Below are 21,905 nucleotides of genomic sequence, written 5' to 3' on the forward strand. Positions count from 1 at the left end.
TAGCACACTCCAGCAGCAACGAATAAGATTATATAGAATTATACACGGACTTTTCTCTACATTAACATTTGCTAGCTTTACTGTAGCCTTACATTGGACAACAATCTACTGTACTGTCTAGTATGTGCCTGCTGAAGGCTCCAGTAAGTGTGTTGAAAGTTTGCAAATTAAAGTCTACTTTAACATAGATAAAAGTCCACGTATTCATTTACCTATGTTAGGAGGTTTAAAAACGATGAGTAAGATTAAATGTAATAATGATGGTATTTCCGTTTCATTTTTTGTATGTCATTAGGAACCTTGTAAAGTGTCTCCACCTGTTGTCTCACAACTGAAATACTATGTATTTTCTCACAAAGCATAAGCTTATACAAGTTGCAGGACTGAAACCTGGAATTTACACTGAAGGGTCTAAGTTTAAGTTGGTCAAGACAACTGACCAATGGACATGATGTACAACAATAAAATAAACGCAAAACATAAGTAAAGATAATTTTAAAAGTAAGAAAGGTTTTACTAATATTTATTTAACAACTTGAACATGGGAAAAAAAAATAAAGTTCCAGTCTCCCTTGCAAAGCAAAAATTAGAGAAATGGTCTAATAACCACATTTAAGGGAAAACCGTACATAAAATAATAAGTTTACAGAAATGTCTCACAACATTAAGAAAGAAGAGTGACATGATAATAATGATGAACAACAAACACAAGAAAGGTACAGATAGGCTCCAAAACATTTAACAGGTTTATCTTGTCAGTGTATTAATGGGTTGACTGCCAAACTTTTGGAAATCTTCAACGACGCTGGATTTGTTTCAATAAATTAGTCCAAGCTTGATGTAATCCTGGCCGCCATTTCCTTTATCTTCGGTACTGAAGTTGTTGAACACGAAACTGCCCAACAGAAACTCTAAAATAAACTCAACTGAATCATTGTTAGAACTACCAGATCGTTGTGGTTCATTATTAGGATAATACTTCACATTTCATAAATTTATAGCTTAATTTAAAATCAATCCTTGCAGGCTAATTGTCATGCCTTGCAATAATCTTTTTTTTTTTTTCTGAGTGTAGGAATTCCCACTAAAACTTGGTTACCGACCTGAAAACACAGGCCATATTAATCCTTGTATTCAGATAATTCTTTATCTTTAGTACAAACTAACCTCACTTTAAAGTACAAAACATTTTAGTTGTAGATGTAACATTTCCTTAAATAACTTTCACATGCCTTTTAAATCCTGAGGATTCCATGTTGATTTCAGTCCAGAAGTTCCAAATTTATTCACTAAATTTCAACCCACAAATTAGACAACATAATCAGTCGAACAAATAACAATGTAACTAAAAATCACCTCTGCTAGTTGAATGCACTGTTAAGAATACAAGCAGGTCTTAATAACAAACCTCTCAAAGAAAACCTCAGCTGTAAACAAGATTATTACCAGCATATTCGCTAGCTAGAAAAGTCCTTGTGAAAACTTTCGTAGCACCACAGGCAAAAACAAAACCTTTTGTCAGTTGTCAAGGTTTTTCTTTATCCTTGCACGGACGAAAACTGGAGTCTGCCAAAAAGAAAGTTCCCTATTTTGTTTAGCAGTGACATTCAACTAAAAAAACCCTGGGCCATACATTAAATCCACCGATAAATTTTGCAAGTAAATCCCCCCTAGAATGTACATTTTTCAACAATGACTGATACATTACCAATACACCACACAGAATTTGAACTGCTTGAGCAAAACTAGAGATGACTCGTGCTCAGGAATCTTGCAAGAAAAAGGAGCCAACTGTTAGAGTGAGACTAACTTGAAAAAACACCATTTTCTACAACCACATGGCAATAATGTTGTAAAACAAAGCTTTTCTTCAGATAGTTCACAGAAAATAAATAAAAAATCACTTTAAAAAACAAATTTCAAATAACTGATGGATCGTTTGGTTAAATTTAAAGAGACGCCAAAAATATACAATTTACGAAGCCATAGAAGTAGGAAATGTAGCACAAAGATCTGAACGAAAATTACTGACCCACGTGGATGTATGTGAAGGAAACAAATCGAACGTATAAACGACTAAGGTTATGAATTTCTAAAAAAGCAGACAAGAAACCCCCTCACCCACAAAACTAACCTACTAAGGTGCTAGATTAAAAAATGACATTCTTTTGCATCTCACAAAATCAACCTCGGCAACAAAATTCATTCTGCTTTCTAAATAGACAAATGTTTACTGCATGACTACAAATTATAATAATTAGATTTTAAATCTTTAAATACAATATTGTACACAATAAATGCTACAAATACACCTGTATATCGTTATGGGTAAATCTTAACCCATTGACTACCGATTCGCTGTGTAGGGTATCGTCCGCCTATTGCAGCTGAATGCGAGTGTGCCGTGTATATAGTGCACGGTTTGCAAAGGTTCCACGCGCGTTTAGAGCAGCCGCAGTCAATGGGTTAACATATGTTGACTAACACGAAACTTAAACAAACAATATTTTGATATGGTCCCGAGAGACCGACCATGCCGAGATATTTCCAGAATTATAGAACTCTTATAAAGTAGCTTTGTGAGCAATATTTGAAAATACTTGTCATAGGACAGAGGTCCCAAACTATAAACTTCAACTGATTCTTAAAAAAAAAAAGTTGATTCAATTTTTGCAAATTGTGAGATGAAACTTATGCCAACAGTACTGATGTTTTACTTAAGGATGTGAATACTGTAACTGTTATCTACTAGTCCAATTTTGTTTGTTTCCTAAAAGTTTGCTGTCATTTTAAACACATCACAACTAGAATTTTCACCAGAAGTGTGGGAAAGACAGCAGCTTGAAAAAAACAACAAAAAAACAACAATTTAACTCTGCACTATTCTTACAACTCGTGCCAGCTTAGCTGAAGTATTCCTAAAAAAACTGTGACGTATGTACGCTAGAATTCTCTGAATAAACCCTGTTCAAAAACTAGTGTTCTTTTTTTTTTTAACTAGAATAAGCCAGGTCATGATTGCAAATGGAAAAAAAAAAGGCTCTGAAACAGCTCCTGCTACCCGTACACACGTCTGTTTGACTGCAACAACTCGACCTCGACTTTCTGCAAGTGAACCTGGTGCACAGCAGCCCTCTGCAGGCAGGCAGGGGAAACAGCAAACTGGCTCAGGAACATGGTAGTCACCAGGTTCTGGTCTCACTCGAACCCAGCCACCATACCACCTTTACTGCTTACTACAGCCCCTGTAGTTACAGATAGTGGAAAAACGTACGTGAGAAATTAGAATCACACTTGAAAGACTGTGAAATTTTATTGTAGTAATCAACATAAACACAAACACACACATTCATATGAACATTAATATCCAATATTCTAACTTTATGATCAAGCACTTAAAAACTAAATTTATAACATAAACCATGGTTAAGTCTTCCTGTTCAACAAAGTTTGAAGAATTATGGTCAGAAGTTACGGTATACTTAAGCTACAGCTTTGAAAAAAAAAAAATAGTAACTCAAAAGCTTACATTCACACCACACAAACTGCCTTTTTAAAATGGACGTGATGCCCCACTGAAACTTACTTAAAAGTCAAGTTCTAAAATGTAAAACACTAACAATTACATATCTCGATATCACCAATCTACTTCATACAAATACTGACGAAATAGACAAGCAGATATCTTTCACTTTAAAGTCGTGCCTCTCTTAAACTCAAGTTAATTCCTATTTAAACACCTATGTTTTATGAGTAACGATTCCAAAAAAAGATACATTTAGGTTCTTGTTGTTGTTTTTTTTGACAATAGTTTAAACAAATACAGATTATATTACTACCATCAAGATTGCTTTAAGTAATAAAAAAATCACCACAGGATAAGGTGTAGTTTCCTGTTCACCTTGTAAGTGTTATCAATAAAGCATCAACTTTGGGTTCTGCACTGGAGAAAAGCACATGGTATCATGTGTTACTGTAAATGATACTCAAACACTCCACTATATTTAAATCATGACTAACTAGTGTAGTAACAGTTTCCAAAGGGTTTAGTGTTATATACAGTACACTGAATACTCTCTGTAAAAAGTACTGAACAAAACTTGATTTGGTTAGATACCGTTCTCGTCTCGATTTCAACATTTGTAGGCTTACTCACAGTTTGATGTTTTTAGATTTTATAGAAGTAATCTTTATTCGTTATGATTTTCCAGAAATAGCAATGGCAAAAGAAAGTACAAAGATTTTGGCCACTTGCGTGGTTTTTTTTGTCAACGAAACCAAACAATACATGTAACAAGAAAAAAAAAAAACTACAAGTTCGGCTACAACAGCCTTAATTCTTGATTAAACCCCCCTTCGGCACGAAAACCACAGACATTTTTAAACCATACCTTAAAAGAAAAAAAAAATATTTTCTGATACAACCAATTTTTTTTATTATTATTACTAAGTGTTTCTCCGTTCTTCATAGAACTGTTTTTAACTGAACCAAGTACCTATTGAATAAAACAGAAAAATATTCAATCAGTACCTCAAAAGGAAAGTACATCGATATTGGTACACCAGGTGACATCTTTCTCTATATTCTATCAAGTTTGTTTATTTAAAATTGTGTGTATTTTCATAACTTTCGTTTACTCTGGTTAAAACATGAAAAAAAATAATTTTAAAAATTCATTAAACTGTTTCCAGAAATAAAATATGATCATATTTTACACCAGATGTTGTTGTACTTTTTAATACATATAGACTTCCATCAAACGTTTTCCTAAAATCATACGTAGAACAGGAGTACAGCTTTAAAGCTCAGCATGACAACCGAGTTATGATTCTGATACACAAAGTCTGAAAAATACAGACACTACACATCGAGTAACGAAGAAAGCCTAATGGCCTCGAAAAGTTAACAATACAATACCACATTTGGCAAACACTTAAGACAGTTAAGGCTAAAAAAAAAGTTAAAATCTTGATGGTTTTTTTTTCTAAGTAAGTACTAACAGAAAAAAAGATGCTGCACATGTATGAAATCTGACAAAACTTTTTTTTTTAAAAGGTAGTACGAGACTACCGTATAGTGCCTTAACCGTTGGTAACTAAATTCCCATTTCCTGTCAACAGTTCTCGACATTTTTCCTATCATTTTACTTTTGAAGGAAAAATAACGAGAAACTTAATTAGAATATTAATTATACAATTTTGTTTTGTTTTTAAATTGAAATTCTAACAAAGTAATTTATGATCAAGAGCTAAAGCAGAACAACATAAAACAGATGAGAAAATTACATCCAGTAGTCAGAAAGAAAGTAATCTAAGTTGAACAACAGATTAAATCCATGCTGATTTTAATAACATTTAACCAATACCCACAGTTTCCATCAACAGCAATTTTTTTTCTAATCAACCACGAAAAGTGTGAATAGTAATTAACTTCCACTGTTGGAACTGAAATAATGCGATTTTTCTTTTGTGTAACCGTAACGTATCCCACTTTGAAATAATCCGTTACACGTGGTCAGACTACCCTACGACCCGGGTCAGCAAATTTTACACTGAAGTGGAATTGGTATAAATCTTAACATACAGTTTTAATATTTTTAACACTATCTACTGACATGCAGAAGACAACTTAGGAATTAAAAAAAAGCAAGAAAAACGACAAACACGTAACCTTCTATGAACCGTTGCATCAGTAAAAGCTCCTTTTTTTACTCAGGATCTCAACCATTTCTTACAAGTCATCTACTATTTCATAAGGACACAAATTACTCTGCTTCGGGACTTTTTGATCCACTTCTACTTCTGCTCTCCCTTCTGTCATCAGTTTCGCTCTCCTGCTTCTCATTTTCCTCTTCCACGCCCTCTTTTCTTTCTCGACTTGGACTCCGACTCTTGCTCCGACTTCTACTTCGTTCCACGTGATTTTCTTCATCTTCAAAATTGTTTTCCTTCACCGGACTCTTACTTGCACTTCTGCTCTTGCTGCGACTAACGCTACGACTTTCCCTCTCTTCCTCTCGTCTTTTAGAAGGACTCCTGCTGGCACTCTTGTCTCTTCTCGACCTACTTTTGCTACGGCTACGACTCTTAGAACGTGACCTAAGTTACAGATCAGGCATTACATTAGAATTGAAAAAAAAATAATTAAACATTTGTTCAGTTAAGCAGCTTTCATATATTAAGTACATTAGCACTTTAAAAAGTAACTTAACTTTTTTAATCATAAGTCTTTTTTGATCATTTTGTTAGCACAGCATCCAAACTAACTTCTATAAAAAAATATTAGCATAACTACAATACCACAAAAAGTTGAAATATTGATACACAATCTTTCAAGACTTTTCAACATTACTCAAAACCCTCCAGTTTTCAACCATTATTAGCAGTAACCTGTTTGACCAAGACTTATCAATCTTTGGGCATAACTAGCAGTAATTTCATTGCCCGATACTCCCTGATTAGCTAAGTAATTATATTGTATAGCTCTAAAGTTATGTAATACTCTTCTAAGAGGGGGGGGGGGCTGAAAAATGTCTCAGCACAGAAGATGAAACACCATCATATCAAAACTCAAGACTGGAGCCGCAAACAGAAAACTCCAACTCCATGACACTACACTGCCTAAAACTTAACTTTCAATTTGAAAGCTTGGTTAAAACTGTCACCTTTAAGTTAACTAATAAAATACATTTTTAAAAATTAACAGGTTCTTGAAAATTTTAATAGGAGAGAATTCTTAAACCAATCTGAAGGCCACATTATCTAATATCTAATTAATTATCATGACACACACACACACACAGGCTTATAATATCTTAACACAAAGAACAAGAAACCTGAATGTTGAGGTACTATTGGCAGACAGACCTTTCTTTTTCTTAACCCCTCCCCCCTACTACCCCACTTTGTGATTCACTTAATCGTTGAGCCTGTCTGACTTATAAATAAATAATTTGTACTGACCAGCAAAACCAGACACTGCATTTTTGCACAATAAAGGCTTTAAAGAGCAGAGCTGGGTGAATTGATCAGTTTACTTTCTGATGACATAAAATCACAAACACCTTACTTATGGTGTGTGAGGAACTGTCATCATGTGTGGCTGATTGGTGGAACTTGTTAATCAATTACACTCAAATGATTCATTATTCTCACACGAGATTTGAATGATTTAGAACAGTAATAATCAGAAATGCCAATATTGACTGGTCAATAATTTCCGTGAATTGTGGCAAGAATTGATTAAGCCAAATTAATCGTAAGTAATAAGAAATAATTCTGTAAATATTTTGATAGTTAAAATAATTGAAAATAATAATATAAAACACTTAATTACAATTAGTTGTTTATTTTTTGATTACTTAATTGATGCTCATAGATTTACCTCGACTAATTAAGTTAATTACCCAGCTCTAGTGAATATATATCTAAAATGAATTTAAAATCTGTGATGTATGAAAGTAAATAACAGATGGGGGTGCATAACTAAAAAAAATATTAGCTTGAACATCTTCGAGTGAACACCCATCATTAGAGAAAGAAAGAAAGAAATTTAACAAACAACTTGATGTTACGAATATATATTACTAACTAATGTTTCAACTTGTGTAATATTCTGTAGTTCTAAACTTACTATAATAAAATACAAGCAAAACATTAATAGGCTAATGTAGTACAGTGAACAGTCAAAAGTCCACTCAGGCCTATTCAATTATTTTAGAACTTTAGTTGATAAGTCAAACTATCTTCTCTATATTACTATTGTACTAGTATTCTGTGTGTGATTGTGGTACAAGTTACTGTGATTCGTTTGTCTTCTTCTGAAGATCCTCTGTTCGTTTTGTCAAAGTGTACCCAGGCTGATTCAATTACATTAGAATCACAATTTGACGGAATAAAATTATCCTTCTTATCTTTTTTTTTTATACTGTTAGTTTCACTCTAACATATTAAACGTTAGGCCTATCACTTCTATGGTACTTAACTTCATGCCAGTCTTTATTCTCTTTTACCATTATCTGTCTGCTGTTTCCTGCTCGTCTCACGCTATTTATATCTTTATCTTATAATCTTATCTTATTTTATACTGTTAGTTTCACTCTAACATATTAAACGTTAGGCCTATGTCAGTCATTAGGCCTATCACTTCTATGGTACTTAACTTCATGCCAATCTTTATTCTGTTTTACTATTATCTGTCTGCTGTTTCCCGCTCATCTCACGCTGTTTATATCTTTATCATATAATCGTCTATCCGTCTCCTATATTCTCGACGTCAATGAATTATTAACAAAACCTCCTACAATCATTTGCTTTTAACTCTTATTATAACAAAAACTAAACAATAAAATATTCACCCACAAAAACAACTCAACCAAAAACACACGTGATGTATATACCTCTCTTTATTAGCACACATACAACTTCAAATTCTAACTTTGTTTGGATATGTGAGATACTATAAACGATGGCGACAGTTAAAAGATGCTAGGACAGGGATGGTCTACCAAATTTCCAAAATAGTTTTACTGATAAATTACTATAAAGTAGAAAAAGATTTTAAACATGTAAATAAAAATTGTAATTCAGCTCTTTCTTCTCAAATGAAGTCAAACACCAAGTTAATCTAAACCTACAACTTTGGAAAATATATACAGTCCAACTTAAATCAGACAATAAGAAGTCTCTTACTTGGAACGAGACCTCCTCCTCCTCCTGTCGCTTCCTGATCGAGAACGATGTCGTCTAGACCGAGATCTTGATCGTGACCTAGTACGTGATCTTAAAAAAAAATAACATCGAAGGCATCTTAGAAGCAAAGAATAAATTTATAAAAAATTTAATTTTAATGTTAAGATAAAAGAAAATCTTGCACAATAAAACACATGTAAGCAAAAAATACTGACATAGATAATTTTATTCACACAAAAAGTTTATAAAAAAAGCTCTCTCTTACCTTGTGTTCGTATAAACTAAAAAAAATAAAACAAAGTTTTCCTTCATATAAACTAATTTTCTGGCAGTTTGACTGCCAAGTATTACTTTCAAATAATAAGTAATCCATTATTTCACGTCCATATACCCAAACAGTATTTTAAAAGGATTTTAAACCAGCAGCACAAACCAAGTCATTGGGCAAACCATACCATATATTTCGAGAATTTTTTTTACATCTAAATAAAACTACACTCCACCACATTCTATACAATAACACAAGACATGGCAAGTCGGACATATTTAGTAATCAAAGGCCAGTTTCTCTATCTTGTTGGAATAATTTTCAGATTAGGTGAAGGTGCCTAATATAGTGCCAGTTTTGTAAACAAATTCAGTAAAACTAAATTACAGCATTGCATCAGTATAAAAATAACATTACTATCTTTTAACCATGCATTATTATATGTTAACATTTACATTAAAACAAAAACATTCTACAGGAGACAGTCTGGTACCAGAGATTTAAAATATATTAGTTATAATGCTACAATATGAAAAAGAAGTTATTTATTGAATTAAAGGGATAATAGATCTAATATTTTGATTCTTTAAACAATGTCCAATATACTAATAAAGTCTTTAACTTCTAATAACCACTATGAAAAGCTAGTAGTGTGGTAATGGTGTATAAACCTGTATAATATGTATAACATAAACTGGAAATTACACTGGTCTCGTTCAAAAAAATCATAAATCACAGTGCGGTCGGTTCCCATGGTGATTTTTGAAACAGTAGAATGACTGTTCTACTTGTATTTCTTGTAAATTAGCAAAAAAAAAACAGATTAAACACCGATAATCTGGAAATCTGAATATTTCATGCACACTTCACACTCATCAAAAAAACAAAACATGCATTAATTGTGGTTCTAATGCTGTCACCAGTCTTAGAATAATCATAAATAACAAAAACGTATTAGGTGCACTTAAGTAATATACATTATAAACTGGCCTTGCCCGTGTAAATAATAACCAAAATCTCGTGCGTCTCTGTCTAGAGACATTAGTAACAAAACTATTAAAGAAATGTGAGAATGATACTGAACGAATCTGCATACTCGTGGGCGAGCCGTCAACCCGTTAACTGGTCACACCCGATTGGACCGGCCTTAATACTAGGAGGCCCCCCAGTGAGTTATAGTTCCCGGTCATTTTGCACGTTGGATAGTCAACATTCGAAAAGAAAGAAATGCACGAGCAAATCGTTACTTAGAAAATCTGATATTTTGTTTACTAAAGCCTCGTAATGTTTACCGATATCCTGCAAAATTTCATGGAGATACGTTTCCTGTATTAAAAGTTTCAGTTTGAAAACTATAATAAGCACAAAGTGGTTATGAGGCCAGTCCCTGTTGTGAGAGAGGTAAAAGAAGACTTAATAAATATTTAAACGGTAACAGCTGACTTTTAGTTGTTGTTTTCTTCCTTAGTTTGGTTTAGTGGATGGGATAACCTCAATGAACCAACAAATTAATACATTTAACAGATTTTTTAACTTATGATTTGTTTCCAAACACACCATAATTCATTCAAAAAAATAAAAATTACAAATAGTTATTAAATCATTTACATTATTTTACCACAACATGCATACGTCATGAGAAGGTGTGACATTCCAACAGTAACCAGCAGTGGAGAAAGTAGCCAGTTGCAGTGCATGGTACACTGGACAAAACATGTCCTCAGATAGCCATTCTAAAAGTAAGAAGGAAGTTAGGCATAACCTGTAAGGCAAAAAGCGAAACACCCGGAACTATGAGATCTTGATCGTCTTTTATTATTGATCATCACTCCTTTTTTTTTGGTCCTTATTCAAGTGTCGGCATCTTGTTTGTCATAAAACAAAATGACGTTCTTTGTTTCAATTTTACGACCAATTTTGTATTTCACCGGAGTCTTCACTCCCGTAGGTCCTTTTGGGTGTAGAATTCGTGATGTTACGCATGTCCAGTAGTGAAGCACTGGTAAAGATTATTTCAAATGATATTTTAAGTTGGGTAAGAGTCACATACGAGATAGTATAATATTTAATACTGAAGTTTAAGATTTAGACTTCTAGTTTTGTTGTAAGTTGATATTTGTTTTGATTAGTATTTCTCAAAATATCAATGGAAATTGTCTACGCATTGAACTATCATATAAGACTGAAGGGAGCATGTGTAGGACTGACACGGTTATCAACCCTACTCGTACAACTAGCTACGAATATGTATAGTTCTAACCGTAGCCTAATTTGTTTAGCATTTAATACTAATACAGTAATACTATGGAGTCCCACAGAATTATAGCTCCCAGCAACGAAAATGTGAAATTTCAGTTGCAAATATATCAATCTCACATAAACACAATACTAATTATTGTACACCAAAAAACAATAAAACATTCCACAGTACTTATATACACTGAATTTGTACGATTTATTTCAAGGTAACTCTACTCCCATTAGTTGTAAATCAGTTTTAAAAACATCATGATGATTGTTAAACCTGTCCTCCATCATCTGTTAAAATCCAAAAAACAGGGTATTAGTTCAAATTGGCTGGACCAATAAGGATCAGTGATATATTAAATGATAGCTCTCTTCGTGCTCTACTTTGTTCAGGGTGGGTTTTTCACTGGATTTAAAAGCATTTACTATTTGGAAACACACAAACAAAACTTTAAAACCATTTAAAATTCTTTTTTTTTTAGCCACTGACTTAGTAGAAACAAGACCATACAATAAACTTTGTGATGTGGATTACATAATGCATGAACTGATACAAAGATGTGTTTGCCCAACTCGAACCAACAGCACGTCAAAATATGACGAATTGAGATTATAAACTGCCTACAAGTTCTCCTGGTAACACACGTCGTATCTTTGGGTGTGGATACAGAAAAAGAGCGTGTGCTACAACAGTCTACGATAAAAGCGGTATCAACAATGTATCTTTTACATCACGAGATGATATCGATTGGGTCACCACTGGTACGTATCTATCGTTCACAGTATTTCAAGTTTACAACCAACACGATTAGAAAACCTCTCATATACTTTCATGGGTAAGCTCATAATTCATTATTAGCAATTTTCACTTAATTTATCCATATAATACGAAACGTGTACAAGTTAGAAATTGATGGACTTTATTGGGACGACACCTTACCTTACCTTGACACAGATGTCATGCGGCATCAGGTTGACAGGTTAAAGCGGTAATTGACATTTTGTTAACATTGTTCCAATAGGAAGGTCGCGTGGATTGACTTACGGGTACAATTTTTTAATCGTCTTCATTAATTATTAGCAGCAGTTAAAAACATTTTTTTTATTTAAAAATCACCGAGACACCCGAGTAATACTAATAGCGGAAATATGTAGTTTATAAGAGAGCTTTCTTATTCAAAAACTATGCAATTATATAAATTACTTGTACTGCTATAGTTCATGTTTTAAAACACTGCTTTTGGACAAAATATGTTTTTGCTTAAGCCTCAAACACTTCTTCAGTTATGGACTAGTTGATGTGGAATTAGGCTTAACTGTAGTAATACTAATAGCGGAAGTATGCAGTTTATAAAAGAGCTTTCTTGTTCAAAAACTATGCAATTATATAAATTACTTGTACTGCTATAGTTCATGTTTTAAAACACTGCTTTTGGGTAAAATATGTTTTTGCTTAAGCCTCAAACACTTCTTCAGTTATGGACTAGTTGATGTGAGATTAGGCTTGACTGTTAACATTAACAAGTATAATTCTTGAAGTCAGACATACGGGAACTTTGCCCTCCCACTGTACTCTTGCTTAGACTCGTTTTTGTAATGACTGTGTGTTTGTGACAAACTTTCATTGTTCCAAATCTGCAAATATGTTTCTTGATAATAGAGTTACCGCAAAGGATCACATATAAAGTGCAATAAACTTAAAATAAGACCCAAAACTCGAGCGCTTTCGAATAGTTGACTATTCTTCTTCAGGAGAACAAAGAATGTTTGACTGTTGCTTATTCAATTACACCAATAACAAGTTAAAAATACCTCAACTGTCCTTTTATTTGATAACCAGTCTTCCGGCTTGCTTTAACAATAAGCATAAAGCAAACATTCGTGAGATTCTGTTCCTAGCCTAGAATAGTCTTAAGATAAATTGTCGATAATTGTTTTCAAAACTAGTTTGACATGATAATTTTAGTGCATTTCCCCACAAAAAGAAACTATTGAAAAGGTGTGAAGTGTTGTGGCTGAAAGCTATCAACTGCAGAACACAGGAAACAATAGAATCAGGAAAGCTGCGGGAACCAAAGTCTGACTATAACCACGTGCGTTCAGCTCATTTTATATCATGTAAATGTTAGATTCAGATTTTTTAAACACAAGATAATTGTACACGTCTGGGTACTGCACATTGGGCCATTCTCTCGGGCCGTCGATCCAGGAGTCGGCAGAGTGCTGGTGGGGACAAAAATCAAGCCCAATTAATTGTAACTTTACACTTTAAATTACACTTTCACAGTTTACTTGATATTTTACTAATGTCTCGGCTGAGAACTTCTCCACGTATTTGTTACACACTACAATTGATAATTTGACTATCAAACAATAATATATGAACGATAATTGAAGAATTTGCACACCAGTAACACATGTATACAGTAACCTATATAAATTGCATAATAGCAGCTGTACTTGCTTTGTACTGTTTGCCCCCTTTGTCAAGATGGCGATCGCGTTACCAGGCAAAATCACATGACTGTGACATCACGCCAATCTCAAAAATGTAAGATTCTTCTACTTCTAGCTAGTTTATATAAATTGTACGATTTTAAGTCAGCACCAAGCGTACAAAATTACAAATACAGTCTAAAGATAAGGCTAAAGTTATATCTTTAAACTAGACAATCTAATTTTATAACTAACAATAGTAACACGCAGCCCCTAAATCACTAACTAGTGTTACTGAGTAGTATTAGTATTAATATTACTATAGACTAATTAAGAACCTCCTTTTATTATTTTAACTTAAAATTTAGGTTTTATAAGCTCTATACTAAAGTTACGTTAAATTTTAAAAGTAGCCGATCTTGTATTAAGAAATAAAATAACTGATAAATAAGTCATACTACTTAAAGTTTACGTTAACACTAACTACACAGCGTAAATTCTTCAAAAAGTACCTTCTTGAACGAGACCTTGAACGACGACCACGAGAACGAGATCGTGAGCGTCCCCCTCTTCCCCTGTTTCTCCCTCCCCTTGGTGGCCCTCGCCATGTTTCTGTCGGTCTAGCGTACCTTGCCATTTGTACTCTCAGTTCTCGGCCATCTAAACGATATCCATCCAAAGCATCCATTGCATCTTCTGCATCTCTACTGTCATAAAATCTGACAAAGGCGAAACCACGGCTATCCCTCGTAAATGGGTGTCGAGGAATATACACGTCCCCAACGTCGCCATATTTACGAAAAACACGTTTCAATTCTTCTGCTGTTGTTCTGTACGTCAAATTATCCACTTTTAACGAAGTCATACCATCAATACAAGGAGGACCTCTACTACCATAACTCATTATATCCTTACGTCTTTGATAATTCAACTAAGTATCTATCAAGCTTTTCTATATTTAAAAATTTATATTCAACGCACACCCAACTTCACCCTACCTCCAACAACGCGCCAGCCAAGACAAAGTCTTCGTTCTTCTAACGCTCAGTTTTATTATAACACTAGGGGGCACTCAGAGCAAGAATACCAGGATGAAATTATTTATTAATTAAGGCTACATAAAATCGTAAAAATGAACGCACTACCATTCATGAAGAGGAAGCATTATCTAATATAAATGTTAAAGATAATAAATAAAAAATACTAATATATTAATCTAAGTTGTATAAACAAAATGCTTCACAACCTCTTCGTTAAATTTTCCATTCACATGGAGAATTTCTCTCCATTACAGAAATGGCTAAAATTGGATGAAATATAAACAAATCGCATTTCAACGTTTTGCCATATACAACTTTTTTTTTCTTAGACAATTAAAGTAAATGTGTTTCTATGTGTGTGTGTGTGTGTGTGTTAGTTGTATCAACGGAACGAAGGGTAGTTCTTATAATACTACAGTTTGTTAGAGACACACTAGTTTAATTTGTAGGCTTAAATTTTTGATAAAAATCACGTAAGCTACAGATTTTCCCCGCATTCCTCATATTTCCTCCATTTTGGATTCAAAATCAGAGACCTGTAGAATTAAAACAGCATTTTGAATAAGATACAGACAAATTAGAATAAATCTGTGGGTAAAAACACCTGCAGTTCACGTGATTTTATGTGTTAATTATTTGTGGGAAAGCACCTCAGAAAAATTGAGCATGCTAACATGTTATTTCAGTAATGCATACATGTACGTATATGATAGCCAATGATTGAAATAGCTAATATAGTATTGTTCTACAGAGTTGTTTAAATATAATTTAATATAAGTAATATAATTTAACAATTAATAACTACTCGGCATACATACAGTACAGTACTTTACTATAATAAAACATACATGTTTATGCTAATTTAAGCCTAACTACCCATGCAGTGTTACAACAGAATGATGATTTGTTGACTTTTCATTGTATGTTCGTGGGTTTTATCTGAACAGCCATGTAACTGTTTAAGCTATATTTCATGCCAAATAACTTCAAGATTTAATATCATAGAATCTATTTTTTTACAAATTTTCAGGGGGAGCATTTCCTAGACCCCTGTAGCATTAGCACACTGTGCATGCTGACGCTGATTATGTTTTGCACAATATGTGTTGACTTTTGAGGCCAGTCACTACTGTTTATCATTGAGGGGCATGTGCGCATGCGGCCGCCATTGCTAAGTTAAAATCAGGTTCAGATAATCTTGGCTTGAGAAATTTAATAAAATCAAATAACAAAAATTATCCAAACGTTCAGTTTAAATGGAAAACGGCCATAAGTTGTGAGGTGAGATTGCCTTGCCATTGTCAGTTCGACTGGTGGGCTTTGAATGTTGAACATGGCGGGCGCTTGCGCATGCCGAAAATCACGCGACTTTCAATCTAGTGTTATTTATATCAATGTTACATACCGCTAATTATCTCGTTTTTAGGGTACTTTTCGTGTCTATATTCACACAATTCAAGTAGCCGATAAACCGTCATCTCAATGGTCAATCAAATACTCCAACAGTATTACTTATTAATCAACAGTCTTTGATATAACTTACGTTCATATATCATTAAAACCGTTTCCTATATCTTCAAGAAAGTTCTGGTTATTATTTGCCACGGTTTCATTACGTGCTATTTTAACGTTGTCCTCTTGCCAGGAACGATATAAACGTCTAATTTTTAAACAAACCATAGCCAACAACAATAGAATTAGTTAAATAAAGTAACTTGATACTTTTTATTATAAAACAGACGTTAGCTCACAAGACCGAATCAGGGCCGTCCGAAGAATGTTTGAAAGGGGGGCTCTAATTTCTGAGGAAATCTAGTGTTATTTATATCTATGGCATATAAGACTATGTGACAATTCGACATTATTTGTGAAGTTAGGCCTATCGTTACCTCGAGAAACCTTTGACTGTGAGAACTGAAGGAATTAATTGGATACTCAGAATTGAAGAAGTAAACCTCGGGACATTTGGTTATACGTCATCAGATCTAACGAATAAGAACACTTATAACCAGTAACCAGGGACGGACTGGTAATTAAAATCGGGCCCGGGAAAATAATTATTATACTGGCCCTTTGGTCCTGAGTAGGGTGTTGCACTTAATGTCTATGATGTATACTTGTTTGTTCGTTTGTTTTGAATTTTGCACAGAGATACACGAGGGCTATCTGCGCTAGCCGTCCTTAATTTAACAGTGTAAGACTAGAGGGAAGGCAGCTAGTCATCATCACCCACCGCCAACTCTTGGGCTACTCTTTTACCAACGAATAGTGGGATTGACCGTCACATTATAACGCCCCCACGGCTGAAAGGGCGAGCTTGTTTGGTGTGACGGGGATTCGAACCCGCAGACTGCAAGTCGAGCGCCCTAACCACCTGGCCATGCCGGGCCCCTTGATGTATACTAGTGCTATTCATTTAATTCCCAAATCAAGCAAAAATAAATTAAACGAAATTCTTCATTTACAGTCGGTCGTTTGCTACATTTATTATCCATATATGGACACAAAATTACATGAACTCTAACTAATTTGTACTGAAATAATTTTAAAAGATGAACACAATTACCCCTCTAATTCTTCTTCACTCATACGTCGTTTATACTGCGCTATAACCCGTTAACGGGATGTTGGGGGATACGATTAAGCCTAACTTAATCGAATAATGCTAAAAAAGTGCACTGGCCTTCTACCACAGAAAATTAAAGATTTGCTCACTGCTAGCTTAAAGCAAGACACCAAGTACAATTGACTCAATGCTTAACTGATTCTTATACTTATAATCTTCTCTCATCTCTCGATATTCTTCGAATATATTAAATTCTCGACGTCAAACTTAGAACATTCTTGGTCTACTCCCATAAACTTAATTGATCTTAACGTCATAGTCTCTAGCGAACATAAATTAAAACACTGAAAATATATCAGACAATTAAAAGAGATGTAGTTTTTGTTGTTGTTGTTGTTGTTTTGTCTTGCGAAGATCTAAAGAAGCAATTAATAACTTTTTGTTGCAGATTCTGAAAAAAAAGGAGACATCCTTCCTGCAAAGTGTTTCACGTGATCTTGTTGTAGGAAATGACGTAGCGGAAGTATGATAAATAATTTCCTTCGGAAGATGAAGACTAAAAAAAATTTGAGGCACTTTCCATACATACTTCTCATTTTCTTTGTCTTGGAAAGTCTGTATTTATCAAGGTATTTTTGTCATAATGTACTTTTTATTCTACTATTCATTCAATATTTAAAATATTTAAAACATAGATAAAACTATTATATTAACTAAGACAATTTGAATTATTGATTAAGAAAGTGGGTATTGTTAACAATAATACAAAAACTGTATTATTATTTTTATTTTCGTATTGGCTTGTCATACGTGCCCTTATACTTTAACTTCCCTAAGCTATTCGAACCAAGGCCGGATTTGGGGTCTTGAGGGAGCTGACGCAATATTCTATTCGAGGGGGCTTCCTCCCCTCCACTTATTTTGTGCAGCAAAATAATGAACAAAAAATGACACTTACGTGATATTATTAACTAGTCGTGAACAAAGGCCCTTGGTTGGCCGGGACCATAGCGCAGAACTGCTCCACACCCTAACCCTAAATCCGGCACTGGTTCGAACGCCCACGATGTCTGCACGCGTCTTATACTGAAACAATCATTGTGTTTCATGTGTACGTTTGTTTGTTTGTTTTTTAAATTGAGCACAGAGCTACACAATGGTCTATCTGTGCTCTGCCCACCACGGGTATCGAAACCAGATTTCTAGAGTTGTAAGTTCGCAGACATACCGCTGTGCCACTAGGGGGAGGGGGCTTCACGTGTACATTTTAAAGTATTATTAAACGTTGATTTTACCAATTTTATGAAATTTGTTGTGTCTGGTCTGACTTGAGTCCTTGTTTGTTTGCTTTTTGCTCTTTCTGATTTTAATTTCAAAAATGATAAATATTCTTTACGTCTCTATCAGTGTTAAGGAAATGTTTACGGTTGTATTTGACAAACAAGTAAATAATAACATTTTCAAAAAATGAAATAAATGTGAGGATGGCATTTGCATCATCCCTACACAATATCCCCTGGTGGGACAGCGATAAGTCTACGGCCTTACAACGCTAAAATCAGAGGTTCGATTCCCCTTGGTGGACACAACAGATAGCTTGATGTGGCTTTGCTATGAACACACATATTCGCGTTTCGTGTGTATATTTATTTAAACATTGTTAAACAGATATAATCGAATAAAAAATTTTCTTAAGATAAGTAAAATCGTCCACCTGGTGGTAAGTCTACGGTTCCTGTTAAAATGTAACGACAGGTCATATATATATAAATCTTTACATTACGTCAGTTGAGTTTGACATTGAATCATTTCCATTACGTCAAGGATATCAACGAATAACGTTGTTTTAATAATGAATCTTGAATTAGAAACTCGTGGTAGACAAAAACACAATAAAAAGGTTGTAAGTGGAAGTTGGTTCTGGTGTTTTTGGTGTGGACCTCTCAGTTCTTACAGTTCGTGAAAAATCAACCATTATGCGCGGTGGACAGAGTACTACTAACCTTTTCTGGAGCTTTGCACCAAACAACAACAACAACAACAATAATATTAGGTGGCCACAGATGTGTCGCTAGGCACTGGCAGACGGGGCCCCAGCCCTGAATCTTTTAAGTATCTAACAACGCCTCTGGGTGGTCAAAATTTAACCGTTCGTATTTAGAAGAGATTCACAAAAGAATTGTAAATGATTAAACCACTTCCATGTAAATATCTTTGGTTGTTGTAATTAGGCTCCTGATGACCTTTACTTCAAATATGAAAGAAACGTTCTCTAGAAGTTGTTAGACTCGCTTCTTCGTCCCCCAATTGGGTCAGCGGTAATTTTACGGACTTAAAAGCTAAAGTCCCGGGTTGGATTCCTCGTGGTGGGCAGAGTACAGATAGCCCATTGTGTAGCTTTGGGCTAGAACAAACTAATAGACACATTTCTTGATCCGATTTGTTCGTTAATCTCTGCTGCTCAAATAAATTGTTCACATTTTTCTGATAATTAGATTTTTTATTTTTTTGAAAACTAATGCAATTGCACTTTTAAAAATCTTAAACTTTCGGACGCCCCCCAGTGGCTCAGCGGCATGTCTGCGGAGTTACAACGCTAGAAACCGGTTTTCGATACCCGTGTTGTGCATTGGACAGATAGCCCATTGTGTAGCTTTGTGCTTAACTACAAACAAATAAACTTTCGGATATTTACTGAAAAAAAGGAAGATAAAAGACATGTTTCCAAGTGGGTTATTGTCACTTTAGTAAAAAAAAAAACAGTAATGTAATGACAAGACAACTTCATGAAATGAAAATTATATAACCTGTATACATATAACACTAGGATTTGAGGTTCAGTCCATGCAGTAAGTGGGCACAGTACCCATTGTGTATCTTTGCGCTAAAACAAATATACAAACTGTAACGTCACGTGAGAAGTTTGTTTGTTTGTTATTAAGCACAAGGATACATATTGGACTATCTGTACTACGCCCACCACGGGTATTGAAACCTGTTTTCTAGCGTGGTAAGTCCGTAGATATACCGCTGTGCCACTAGGGGGGGGGGGGGTATACAAACTTTTTAAACATCACTCCAGATTATTTGCACAGCTGTTGTTGTTTTCTTAGTGCAAAGCTAAACAATAGTCTGTCTGCATTTTGTCCACTGTGAGGAATCGAACCCCGGATTTTAGCATTGTAAATCCGTAAACTTACCACTAACCCACTATCTGACAATGCAAACCTTATATCAAGAATTCATTACAGAGAAAACAAAATATTTTCCTGTAGCTGAATTAATGGTTGATTTAGTAAAATGTATAATTCTATTATTTATCCGCCATTTTACAAAGTATTGTATTTCACGTTGCTTAAAAGAAAAATAATTATTGCTCTTTTTCGCGTTATTGTCACATCTGAATTCGTGAATTATTAGGTATTGTATTACTAGATGTAAATCGTTAAATTTATGTCTTGAATTGCATTAGCTTTCAGTCAACGAGAAGAAAAAAAAATCTTTGTTTTCTATTGTTTATAAGAAAATTAGTTTCGTTCGTTTCTTTGTTCTTAAGCACAAAACAAAAAACAATACAAAGAGCTATTTGTGCTCTACCAATAGCGTGTATCAAAACTTAATTTTAATTGTATTTTTTATTGAAATTCTGATAAAAGAGCACACAAAAGGAGCAACGAATTTTTTTAAAAAAAAGACCCAAATTTCGAGCGCTATCGAATGGTTTACACCTGAAGAAGAACAGCCAATTATTCGACATCGCTCGAGTTTTGGGTCTTTTTTTTTAAATTCATTAAATTATCCTAATTATCTAATACTGAAGTCGTATTTTTGAACTAACAATAACATTTATTTGCACTTTTAGATGGCGAAGACTTAAAAGTGGACGAACTAAGACTTAAACGAGCAGTAAGCAACTGTTCTGGGTTCATCAATGTTAACGTCTATTTAGATTTGATGTTGGCGAACGCCAGGGGTTTCCTATCCGACGCGATCACTCTTCCGAACGTTTCCAATAACATTGACCTCGCAAATGGTGAAATCCGTGGGCTATCCACTATATACAGAAGTGGAAAGTCACACGTGTTCTGCAGTGGCAAGTCCGCTATTATCCAGGTGTCGCTGGGCTTTCGAAACTTGAGCGGTTCATACAAGTGGCACAAGAAACTTCCTTTGCTATCACTAGATGGCGCGATCGACATCAAAGTCGATGATCTCCAGATTGTCGCCAAGATCAGCCAGTCTCCATCAGATTCAATTCTTCGTCTAACTATGTTTGACATTGTTAGGCTAGAAGGAGTGAAGATCCACATTACAGGTTTGGGTCCACTAAGCTGGCTGTTCTCCAAACTAAGCACTTTCCTTGTCAGAATTTTTAGAAGTTTCGTTGCTAACTATGTTGAAGGCCCAATACAAAAAGTGATTCGGCATATTATCGAGAAGACTAAACCAATTTTTCCTCCGTATTGAACTAACAACAGAAAAGCTTTCCATTATTTTTTTTTTTCCTTGTAACCTTGTCGCTGAATAAAAACTTTCCAATGAAATTTACCACTTTCCATTGTATGAAATAGAGGTACGTCGGCAGAAATCTATAAGGGGGAGGGGGAGGTTGCTGTTAAGCACAAAGCTACACAATGGTTTATGTGCCAATTGGGGG

General features: G+C 34.4%; 2 protein-coding genes across 3 annotated transcripts; one reads left to right on the forward strand and one right to left on the reverse strand.

The window, feature by feature from the left end:
• Window positions 1-506: 506 nt before the first annotated feature.
• Window positions 507-14,676, reverse strand: LOC106473513 (serine/arginine-rich splicing factor 2-like). Of its 2 annotated transcripts, XR_001291684.2 has the most exons (4): window positions 14,155-14,676; window positions 8,692-8,781; window positions 5,672-6,099; window positions 507-3,245 (listed from the first exon to the last, which is right to left on the reverse strand). XR_001291684.2 is itself a non-coding variant. In XM_013934196.2 (3 exons), the coding sequence occupies exons 1-3, from the start codon at window positions 14,544-14,546 to the stop codon at window positions 5,766-5,768; spliced, it is 816 nt and encodes a 271-aa protein (XP_013789650.1). In that variant the 5' UTR covers window positions 14,547-14,676; the 3' UTR covers window positions 507-5,765. The 2 variants fall into 2 exon arrangements, 1 of the variants encoding a protein (XP_013789650.1); XM_013934196.2 differs by having other exon boundaries at window positions 507-6,099.
• A 3,173-nt stretch (window positions 14,677-17,849) lies between these two features.
• On the forward strand, window positions 17,850-21,792 carry LOC106473512. Its single transcript, XM_013934195.2, has 2 exons — window positions 17,850-17,877; window positions 21,111-21,792. The coding sequence occupies exon 2, from the start codon at window positions 21,203-21,205 to the stop codon at window positions 21,713-21,715; it is 513 nt and encodes a 170-aa protein (XP_013789649.1). The 5' UTR covers window positions 17,850-17,877; window positions 21,111-21,202; the 3' UTR covers window positions 21,716-21,792.
• Window positions 21,793-21,905: the final 113 nt, after the last annotated feature.

This window comes from Limulus polyphemus, unplaced genomic scaffold (assembly GCF_000517525.1).
Source record: "Limulus polyphemus unplaced genomic scaffold, Limulus_polyphemus-2.1.2 Scaffold6238, whole genome shotgun sequence".
NCBI classification, from domain to species: domain Eukaryota; kingdom Metazoa; phylum Arthropoda; class Merostomata; order Xiphosura; family Limulidae; genus Limulus; species Limulus polyphemus.